The sequence below is a fragment of the Nomascus leucogenys genome, chromosome 19 (assembly GCF_006542625.1).
Source record: "Nomascus leucogenys isolate Asia chromosome 19, Asia_NLE_v1, whole genome shotgun sequence".
NCBI classification, from domain to species: Eukaryota; Metazoa; Chordata; class Mammalia; order Primates; family Hylobatidae; genus Nomascus; species Nomascus leucogenys.
Window position 1 is genome coordinate 17,130,625 of NC_044399.1, and position 12,187 is coordinate 17,142,811.

At 37.0% G+C, this 12,187-nt stretch overlaps 1 protein-coding gene across 4 annotated transcripts in view; it reads right to left on the minus strand.

Moving 5' to 3' along the window:
• SMC6 (structural maintenance of chromosomes 6) overlaps window positions 1-12,187 on the minus strand; it is a 97,550-nt gene that overhangs the window by 19,127 nt on the left and 66,236 nt on the right. For all 4 annotated transcript variants that reach the window (XM_003275952.3, XM_030799869.1, XM_030799870.1 and 1 more), the window contains one exon: window positions 1,773-1,898. In XM_003275952.3, coding sequence (XP_003276000.1) covers window positions 1,773-1,898 — 126 coding nt within the window. The remainder of the gene's footprint in view (window positions 1-1,772; window positions 1,899-12,187) is intronic.

Below are 12,187 nucleotides of genomic sequence, written 5' to 3' on the forward strand. Positions count from 1 at the left end.
TGACAGACTTGGTTGAAGCAGGCTTGCCATAAACCTTCAATTTGTAAAAAATGCAATGTTTGTAAAGTGCAGTAAAGTGAGCTGCAATAAAATGAGGTATGCCTGTAAACTGTAAGACCAGTACTTTACAAAAAACCTTTTAAATACAAATTTCTGAGTAATGATATAAAAATAAATCCTACTGCATCTGGAACAGATTTATATAGTAATAGAGATTGGGTTTATTCTTCTGCCTGAAACTAAAAAATGAGACAATATATAAAACAACCGTTTTCAGACTCTGGCTATCTTCAGGCTCCACATCTAATTCTAGTTCTCTTGCCACTTCCACCATATCTGCAGTCACTTCCTCCGCTGAATCCCTCAAGGACATCCAAGGGGGTTGGAATTAACTTCTTCCAAACTCTGAAGGTTTTCACGCTCTGGCTATCAGATAGTGACTATCTGGTCATTTGACTAGAACTGCCTGCTAGTTCTAGGAAACAAACAAATTGAACCCCACCAATGCCCCACACTGCTCTTCACCGACAGAGGACAAGGGAGTAGAAACCAAAGTACAGCTGTTGCTCTTGTTTCAGGAGCTGGAGCTGGAGCTGGGAGTCTGGGGAGGCAAAATAAACTCCAGAGGATCTATAAAGGGTTCTGCTCCAGTCTTGAGCTGAGTAGAGGTCAGTGCATAGGTGTGAGGACACCATCTGAGGCTGGGAAAAGAAATATCCAAAGGAAATAGAAGTAATTCCGACAACTCACACACAACCAGGAATAGTTCATGTTCTTACTGGCCAGAGTGAAAACCTCGTGATTTACAAGGTATCGGTAGAGTACTCAGAATAGCACTGCCTCAGAGGTAGGAAAAATTAGCCCACAACCAACGGCTGCTCTGATCTCCTCTTGTTAGGCTAAAAAGTAGCCTCAAAAGGGTAAAAATGGGTCCTATTTAATTCAAGCCCTACAAATATGCCTGTAAAACTGAAATAGGAATTTCAAAAACCTATAGTTTCACTAAGGAATATAAGAGCTAGGTACATTTTTTTTTTATTTGTACAGGCTTAAGATGGTAGAATTTTTGGTGTAAAGACAGTTTTAAAAAGCATATTACTGAAGGAATTTGCCTGGAGAAAAACAGAGGCAAATGGAAGGACTAGGGCTGTCTCGGATTCATGTATATTAAAGGGCCGTCCCTCCCTATCAATTATCCTGTTTATTTCTGTCACTTGTGATCAGTTGGAGTCAATCTATCTCTGTGAGTCTGTACATCTCTGGATATGTTAATATCCAGTTTCCCTAATTCTGTATTCATTTATCCAACCAATGTATATTGGTATGTATCAGGTACGGTTATAGAAACTAGAGCTACAGCAGTAAACAAAACAGAGTTTCTGCATTCATGGAGCTACGTCATTCTAGTACATTATGGTAAATCAACTAAGGTATTACCTTTATAGTTCCTACCAAATGCTTGTATCCATTAAAAACATGCAATAGTCAAGGGTAAAACAGGCTATTTTAGAACCAATGAGTTCCCTTTCAAAGGACCTATTTATGCATAAAGGACCTATTAAGCATAAGGAATATCTAACAGAGTAGAAAAGTTGGATAAGCTCACCATAAAGAGCCCTTCAGATTCGGAATTGTCTGATTAAATTAGAGAATCCTAAGAACTGAATAACAAAGCAAGTATTAATAGTCTCTGCTATAACAGAATTATATAAAGTGAAAACAGAGAAACACAAAAATGTATAATATATAGTAATGTTTTTCAATGTACTTACCTTCTAAATTGTTGGTATGTTTTGAATCTGTGCTCCATGATTTCTCCCAGTAATTTAATAAACTTTTTTAAAGTCCTTACTTTATTATCCAGATCAAGATAGGTCTCTCTTGCTTCTTGGTACTGCCTATTATATAAACAAAATATTATGTAAAAAATATGGCACACGTAAAAAACATAAGAGTAGAATCTCAAACAGATTTAACTGGGAAGAACAGGGAGGGGCAGAGAGTACTAAGGGGGCCTAGTGGCAGTCAATTTCATAAATTTCCAGTCAAATTACACTCCCAGAATGAAAGGGTGGTATGGAATGAGAAAGTGCTACCCTGACAGGGAAGGTACAAGGTCCAAGCCATTGAGGAGGCAGAGACAGTGTGTGAACAAGTGCCCTGGTATGGCCTAGAGGTGGCAGATCTTAGAGAATGCTAGCAAATACACACCTTCAAAAAGGTAAGGGGTCACACTGGAAGAAAGGTTTCCTTCAGTGACAGATGCCAATAAAAGAAAAAAAGAACTCAAGCTAGCATTAGAATCCACCCTCCCCTGTCCTAAACAAGATAAGATCAAAGAGGCAGAGATGGCATGGCTACTCAGAGTGCTATTACAAAAGGCAACAGCCTATTACTGTGGCAAGCCTGTAACTGAATTAGTATGAAAGGCAACCCCGGCCGAGGCTCCCACAGCTACCCTTCCCATTCTCCTTCAAATAACTGGTCCAGGAAAATTCAACTAATTAAAAAAATAAGTAACAAAAAATGCACTGGCACAGCATCCAGATATTTATGGGGAAAATATGAAAAAGAACAGCAAAACTCTCCTACAGACAAAGAAAACTTACTAGAACAGTGTTGCCACAAAGCAGATGAAAATTATAACTGAACACCATAAATTAAAACAAAACAAGAGGCCAGGTATATTGGCTCACACCTATAATTCCAGCATTTTGGGAGGCCAAGATGAGAGGATCGTTTGAGTCCAGGAATTAGAGACCAGCTTGGACAATATAACGAGACTCTGTCTCTACAAATAATAAAATAAAAATTAGCCAGGTGTGGTGGCATGTGCCTGTGGTCCCAGTTACTCAGGAGGGTGAGGCACAGGATCACTTGAACCCAGAAGTTCAAGGCTGCAGTGAGCCACGATTGTACCACTGCACTCCAGCCTGGGTGACAGAGCAAGAGCCTGTCTTAAAGAATAAAAACAAACAAACAAACAAACACAAACATTAGACAAGTGCTACCAGGAAGGAATACTTCAAAGCAGACAGAAATGAAAGAATAGATACACAAAAGAAGGTAATAATCAAACAAGAGGAGTAGGTAAAGCAAGAGAACCCATGGACGGGAAGGTAGGAGGGCTAGAACCTCCTCCTAAAAAGAACACACACAGATATGAAGACAAAATGAGAAGATGCATAGGAGAAAAGAGAAAATCAGAAAACACATAGATGTAAATAAAGAACATAAATGAGAAAATCAAGCAAAATGAAAAAAAAACAGACAAAATGGTTAGACAAAATAATAACTAGAGAAGATATAGATATTCAACATTATAACTAAAGACCTCAAAAAAAACCAAAACAATGAAACAAAATATTTTAAAGTAAAATTCAACAAAATTTTTAAGAACTAAAAGACTTAAATCTAAATACTGAAAAAGCAATGTTTAGCAATGAAAAAATCACTGAATTCTAACATTCTGGACAAGTTACAGGACATAATAGACAAGCACCAACATAAACAAGATGCTCAGGAGAAAAAGTATGAGCTAAGGATTTTATATTAGGTCAAACTATCCTTCAAACATAAAAGCTAAAGACAAATTCTTATCAACTTGTAAAACATAGAAAATATTCATACACGCCGTTCTCAAGCAAAAAAGAACAACTTTTCAAATGGCTGCATAGTCATGTGGAAAAAGACAAAATCTATTCCTCAAACCATACATGAAAATAAACTCCAAATAAATCACAGATATCATACAAAAATGGAATACAGAAGTACTAAAAAATCATAGGTAATTAGAACATGTGGAAAAAGGAACAAGAAAAAAATCATAGGTGAATACCTCCATAACCTAGACGTAGAGAAAAGCATTTTAACTATGACCCAAAATTCAGATGTAATCAAAGAACGACAAATTGAACTAAATAAAAATAATCTTTTCATGGCAAAAAATATATATGCAAATTCAAAAAAGAAATCAAGAGAAAAATTTGCAATATTTGGCTAATACTCCATATATATATGTGTTAAAAACTTAAACTTTGAGGGGAAAAACACCATAGAAACATAATTTTAAAAAAGAATAGATAATTCACAAGGTATAAAAATGATTCTTAAATATATGAAAAAATGTTGAGTTTTATTCATAATGATGGAATGTAATTAAAGTTACATTAATATACAATTTCTCAGCCATCAGGCACAAATTACAAAGCTTAACTATACACTTTGTTGGCAAAGTTGGGGAAAAAGTATCCTCTCTCATACAGGTTGAGCATTCCTAATCCAAAAATTTGAAATTTGGCCAGGTACGGTATCTCACGCCTGTAATCCCAGCAATTTGGGAGGCAAAGGCAGGAGGATCACTTGAGTTCAAGAGTTCGAGACCACCCTGGCCAACATGGTAAAACCCTGTCTCTACTAAAAATACAAAAATTAGCTGGGCATGGTGGCAGGTGCTGGTAATCCCAGCTTCTTGGGAGGCTGAGGCAGGAGAATTGCTTGAATCCAGGAGGCAGAGGTTGCAGTGAGCCAAGATTGTGCCGCAGCTCTCCAGCATGGGCAACAGAATGAGACTCTGTCCCAAAAAGCAAACCAAAAATCTGAAATTCAAAATACTTCAAAATCTGAAACATTTCAAGCACTGATATGATGCCAAAAGTGAAAAATTCCACACCTGACCTCATGGGACAGGTTGCAGTCAAAATGCGGGCACACAATGCAGTTTATTTATTCATTGTCCCCAAGGGAAAAGAGACCTTCCTAGCCCCCTTCGGCTGTGATGTATCTTTTCTGTACATGTATGACATACATACATGGATATGTATGTCACATTTTTTACTAAGTACTTCAGTGTGAATAAATGTAAGAAAACGAGTGCTTATATAAATTCAGAATCAGGAATTGACAGTGATGTCAAACAACCACAGACTGTTTACATGGATGGCTAAGATAGTAACGCCTTCACTTTCTGATGCTTCAGTGTATACAAACTTTGTTCCGTGCAAAAAATTATTTAAAAATTACATAAAATTACCTTCAGGCTATGTGTGTAAGGTGTATATAAAACATAAATGAATTTTTGTGTTTAGATTTGGGTCCTATCTCCAAGATATCTCATCTATATGCCAATATTCCAAAATCCAAAATACTTCCGCTTCTAGGCGTTTTGGATAAGGAATACTCAACCTGTACAATGTTGGCGCAAATGCAAAAATGATACACACCCTATAGAGAAGGTTTGAAAATATCTAACAAAACCACTTATACATTTATGCTTCAAACTAGTAAAGTCACTTCTGGAAAATTACTTTGAAGATACAGATTCGAACACTTATATGATGCCACAAGTGTATCCAATAATACACATACACGTGTGCGTGCATGTGCAAGATAATTCACTGCAGCATTATCTGTAACTGCAAAATACTGGAAATAACCAAAATGCACACACACAGAATGATTGAATAAACTATGGTACAGATCAATGTGTGTGTGCAGACTCACAAAACAGAGTACAATGAAGCTATAAAAAGAATGAGGAAGATCTCAATGAACTGATATGGAGTGATCTTCAGGTACACTGGTGAATGATAAAAGCAAGATAGTTGACTACCTTTTGTGAAAAAAAGTAGAGGAACCATGGAAAAAAGAGAACACATATGAACTTGCTTACTTTCACAAACAAATAAAGAACATGAAAGATAGAAAATAAAAAAGAACTGTTGCCTATAGGGAGTGGGCCAAGGGAAATGGGGTGGAAGGGATGAAAGAGGGAGAACATTTCCCTGAATATACTTTTGTTTATGGCTTTGACTTGTGAAAACATGTTAATTTCTACATATTCCCCTCAAAGAGAAATTAAATAAACAAGGATCAGAGAAATCTACAATTGAATGCAAACAAAAACAAAAGCATTTCTAAATCAAGTCAATTAATAACTACAACAATAAAGAAAAATCTAATCCAAATAACTTTAGAACAGAGTAAATTTACTAACTAGTACAGAAAAAATAATTGCAAACACATCTTGAATGTTTTTCAGTAATTTTCTTTTTGTAGATATATATTGTGGAAATGAGTAAATATTAACGTTGTTGAGAGCCAGAATTCCTCCTGTGGAGGAGAAAAAGACAGAAACAAGGAATAGGTTAAGGTTAAAAAGCCCTTTGTGGGATTGGACTGCCACTGGAGACACCAATACAAACTCATGTTTTTAATTCTGTTAACTGAAAGGTACTGGAAGAAATGCTACCCCAGCAACAATTAGCATCCCTAAAATCCAAATTTTGTTTTTAGGTATCATTCCTTTAAAAAAGGAACCAGGGCTCTTTGGAGAAGTTACCAACTCCAAGGCTGGGTCAGGTATAGAACGAGCTTGAAATATTTTGTTATGTCACAAAGTTTAAAAATGCTATTAAAAAAAAAAAAAAAAAACAAGAAGGAAAGCATGTTAAGAAAATGCAGGAACCAGCTTGAAGAGCCTCCATTTGACCGAAGATGGAACAATTTAAATCTTAAAATAGACCACGCAGTGGCTCATGCCTGTAATCCCAGCACTTTGGGAGGCTGAGGTGGGAGGATCACTTGAGCCCGGGAGGCAGAGGTTGCAGTGAGCCGAGATCCTGCCACTGAACTCCAGCCTGGACAACAGAGTGAGACCCTGTCTCAAAAAAAGAAAATCTTAAGATAAACATGGACTGTAAATGACTACAGTCCATTGAGTAAAACAGAAATCTGTGGAAACTGAATGCAAATGAAAACATTTCCAAATCAAGTCAATTAATAACTGTAACAGTAAAGAGAGAAAAACCTAATCCAAGTAACTTTAGAATACAGTAAATTTACTAAATACCAGAAAAAAAAAAATTGTAAACACATCTTGCAGAGGGGATTTGGCAATAATTGCAAAGTCCATATTGCAAAGGCAAGTAAATAAATTAACAAATAGATAAATTGGAGATAACGTAGGCTCTTCCTTACAAGTGACTGATAAATATGAAGGATGCAACAGAATTGAAAAATCCTCATTTTGCAAGCAGTAAAGATTCGTTCAGGTAAGAATCATTAGCAGATGATAAATCTAGGGATGAAAATATGATGAAAAGCAGGACACTGGCAGAGTTGCAAAGTGTCTGTCTGCAGAATGTTTATTAGTTGCAAGGGAAAAAATAGTAAAGCATATAATGGAAAAACCAATTAACACCTTTACTGGGTGGTCAAAATTAACATCATCAGTAAGACAGAGAGAGAGAAATAGATAGATAGATTATGTGCCTCTGGATGTGATACCCAGAAAAAGATACATCATCATTTCTGTAGCATTCTGGCCAAGAACACATATGAACCTAATCATGAGAAAAAAAAGTCATATAAAATCAAAACAAAGAGCATTCTGTAAAAGAGCATGACAAATGAAATACACGACCCTAGACTGCATCTGATGTCGTAGGAAAGACGTGGAGAACAGTCAACACTGGAATTGGACTACAGGTATCAATGTTAAGTTTCCTGTACTTTATAACAGTATTGTGGTTATGTAAGATAATACTCTTATTCTTAGGGAATATATTGAAGTACTAAGAGGTAAAGGGTCATGATTTATGAAACCTACTTTTGAATGGTACAGAAAAAAAATGTAAAGAAATGTGAGTGTATGTATATGTGTGCATGTATACATGCTAAACATATATGGCCTTTCAATAATGTTTGAAGTTTTATGATTTTTGATAGAGATGTCCCTCAGTATCTGCGAAGGAACTAGTTCCAGGGCCCCCTGGGCAGATACCAAAATCCATGAAACCCTTTTATAAATGTCATAATATTTGCATATAACCTATATACATCTTCCTGTATACTTTAAATCATCTCTAGAGATTACTTATAATACCTAAGACAATGTAAATGCTATGTAAATACTTGTTACACTGTATTCTGTATTTTTAAAAAAATTTGTATTAGTTACTATTGTATTCTTTTGTTGTTGTTTTTGAGTTTTTTCTCCCAGTCTTTTCAATCTGTGGTTGGTTGAACCTGTGGATATGGAACCAGTGGATACAGAGAGCCAACTGTATTTACAATAATGGATGCATGTCTATGGCAACTGGATCTAGGTAATTTCTCTATTCAATACATTATTAATTCCAAATGGGAAAATCCACTAGGATTAAAATTTTGTTTGAGCTCCAGTTGCTTCTTAAATCATTACTGCAATTATTTTATTTTATAACTAATAGAAAGAGAAATGTAATATGTGAGTGACTAGCACACCATGGAATTAAAATTGATTTTGCACAGAAAAATAAATAGCTTTTGCTCAGGTTACTAAATTCACTGAATAAATTAACAATGAAAATCAGAAAGAACATCATAAAGCCACAATAACTAAAACAGTATGGTTTTTTAACAACTGCCTGTGGCCAGGTGTGGTGGCTCATGCCTGTAATCCCAGCACTTTGGGAGGCTTAGGCAGGTGGATCACTTGAGGTCAGCAGTTCGAGACCAGCCTGGTAAACATGGCAAAACTCCAGCTCTACTAAAAATACAAAAAATTAGCTGCATGTGGTGGTGCATGCCTGTAATCCCAGCTACTCAGGAGACTGAAGCAGGATAATCGCTTGAACCCAGGAGGCAGAGGTTGCAGTGAGCCAAGATCGCACCACTGCACTCCAGCCTGACAGAGGAAGACTCCATTTAAAAAAATCAAACAAACAAAAAAAACTACCTGTGAATATATTAAGTATCACAAAATTAATTTAATTTAAAAAATCGGCATAATGTACTGAATAGAGAAAAAAGTACATGAAAAGGTCATAGAAAAATAAATATAAATAAATGAAAAGATGTTCATCTTCACTCAATGTAAGAGAAACATACATTAAAATTACAGTTAATTCTTTTTCTTGGGAAATCTATTAGCAAAAAGAATCTAAGAAGGCCACACGCTATTTAGGCTGTAGGAAAACAGGCACTCGAATACATTGCTAATGGGAATGCAAAATTGGTACAATCCCTATAAAGGGAAATCTGACCACATGGAGCTTATACTATTAAAAAAAAAACCCTGAGTACATATAAAATAATGCACATTCAGTTATTGTGTTCCACCATTTGCAACAACAAAAGATTAGATTAAAACTCAACTATCCATGAAAAGGAGATTATTAAATACGGTGAAATTATAAAAGACAATGAGGAAATATCTATGTACTGACATATGAAGACCTTCAAGATATATCACTAAATCAAAACTGCAACTATTCACAATAGCCAAGATATGTAATCAACCCACATGTCCATTAATGAAGAAAAATGTGTATACACACACACACACACACACACACACACACACCCACCCCAGAATACTATTCAGCTATAAAAAAGCTGAATAGTATTCTGGGGTGTGTGTGTGTGTATACACATTCTTCTTTCTTTCTTCATTCATTAATGGACATGTGGGTTGATTACATATCTTGGCTATTGTGAATAGTTGCTGTTTTGAACCAATGACAAAAACCACATGATTCTCAATAGATGCAGAAAAGGCCTTTGACAAAATTCAACAACCCTTCATGCTAAAAACTCTCAATAAATTAGGTATTGATGGGACGTATCTCAAAATAATAAGAGCTATCTATGACAAACCCACAGCCAATGTCATACTGAATGGGCAAAAACTGGAAGCGTTCCCTTTGAAAACTGGCACAAGAGAGGGATGCCCTCTCTCTCACCACTCCTATTCCACATAGTGTTGGAAGTTCTGGCCAGGGCAATCAGGCAGGAGAAGGGAATAAAGGTATTCAATTAGGAAAAGAGGAAGTCAAATTGTCCCTGTCTGCAGATGACATGATCGTATATCTACAAAACCCCATCATCTCAGCCCAAAATCTCCTTAAGCTGATAGGCAACTTCAGCAAAGTCTCAGGATACAAAATCAATGTGCAAACATCACAAGTATTCTTATACACCACTAACAGACAGCCAGCCAAATCATGAATGAACTCCCATTCACAATTGCTTCAAAGAGAATAAAATACCTAGGAGTCCAACTTACAAGGAATGTGAAGGACCTCTTCAAGGAGAACCACAAACCACTGCTCAATGAAATGAAAGAGGATACAAACAAATGGAAGAACATTCCATGCTCATGGGTAGGAAGAATCAATATCATGAAAATGGCCATACTGCCCAAGGTAATTTATAGATTCAATGCCATCCCCATCAAGCTACCAATGACTTTCTTCACAGAATTGGAAAAAACTACTTTAAAGTTCATATGGAACCAAAACAGAGCCCGCATCGCCAAGTCAATCCTAAGCCAAAACAACAAACCTGGAGGCATCACGCTACCTCACTTCAAACTATACTACAAGGCTACAGTAACCAAAACAGCATGCTACTGGTACCAAAACAGAGATATAGACCAATGGAACAGAACAGAGCCCTCAGAAATAATGCCGCATATCTACAACTATCTGATCTTTGACAAACCTGACAAAAACAAGAAATGGGGAAAGGATTCCCTATTTAATAAATGGTGCTGGGAAAACTGGCTAGCCATATGTAGAAAGCTGAAACTGGATCCCTTCCTTACACCTTTTACAAAAATTAATTCAAGATGGATTAAAGACTTACATGTTAGACCTAAAACCATAAAAACCCTAGAAGAAAACCTAGGCAATACCATTCAGGACACAGGCATGGGCAAGGAGTTTATGTCTAAAACACCAAAAGCAATGGCAACAAAAGCCAAAATTGACAAATGGGGTCTAATTAAACTAAAGAGCTTCTGCACAGCAAAAGAAACCACCATCAGAGTGAACAGGCAACCTACAGAATGGCAGAAAATTTTTGCAATTCATCTGACAAAGGGCTAATATCCAGAATCTACAATGAACTCCAACAAATTTACAAGAAAAAAAACAAACAACCCCATCAAAAAGTGGGCGAAGGATATGAACAGACACTGCTCCAAAGAAGACATTTATGCAGCCAAAAGACACATGAAAAAATGCTCATCATCACTGGCCATCAGAGAAATGCAAATCAAAACCACAATGAGATACCATCTCACACCAGTTAGAATGGCCATCATTAACAAGTCAGGAAACAACAGGTGCTGGAGAGGATGTGGAGAAACAGGAAGGCTTTTACACTGTTGGTGGGACTGTAAACTAGTTCAACCACTGTGGAAGTCAGTGTGGCGATTCCTCAGGGATCTAGAAATACCATTTGACCCAACCATCCCATTACTGGGTATATACCCAAAGGATTATAAAACATGCTGCTACAAAGACACATGCACATGTATGTTTACTGTGGCACTATTCACAATAGCAAAGACTTGGAACCAAGCCAAATGTCCAACAATGACAGACTGGATTAAGCAAATGTGGCACACATACACCATGGAATACTATGCAGCCATAAAAAATGATGAGTTCAAGTCCTTTGTAGGGACATGGATCAAGCTGGAAACCATCATTCTCAGCAAACTATCTCAAGGACAAAAAACCAAACACTACATGTTCTCACTCATAGGTGAGAACTGAACAATGAGAACACATGGACACAGGAAGGGGAACATCACACACGGGGGCCTGCTGTGTGGTGGGAGGAGGGATAGCATTAGGAGATATACCTAATGTTAAATGACGAGTTAATGGGTGCAGCACACCAACATGGCACATGTATACATATGTAACAAACCTGCACGTTGTGCACACGTACCCTAAAACTTAAAGTATAAAAAAAAAAAAAAAAAAAAGAATGAGGCCAGGCGTGATGGCTCATGCCTGTAATCTCAGCACTTTGGGAGTCTGAGGCAGACAGATCACCTGAGGTCAGCAGTTCAAGATCAGCCTGACCAATATGATGAAACCCGGTCTCCACTAAAAATACAAAAATTAGATGGGCGTGGTGGCATGTGCCTGTCTGTAATCCCAGCTACTCAGAAGGCTGAGACAGGAGAACCCTTGAACCCGGGAGGCAGAGGCTGCAGTGAGCCGAGATCGCGCCATTGCACTCCAGCCTGGCAAGAGGAGCAAAACTCCATCTCAAAAAAAAAAAAAAGAATGAAATCCTGTCATTTACAGCAACACAGATGGAACTGGAGGTCATTGTATTAAGTGAAATAAGCCAGGCACAGAACAACAAATCTTGCATATTCTCATTCATATGTGGGAGCTAAAAA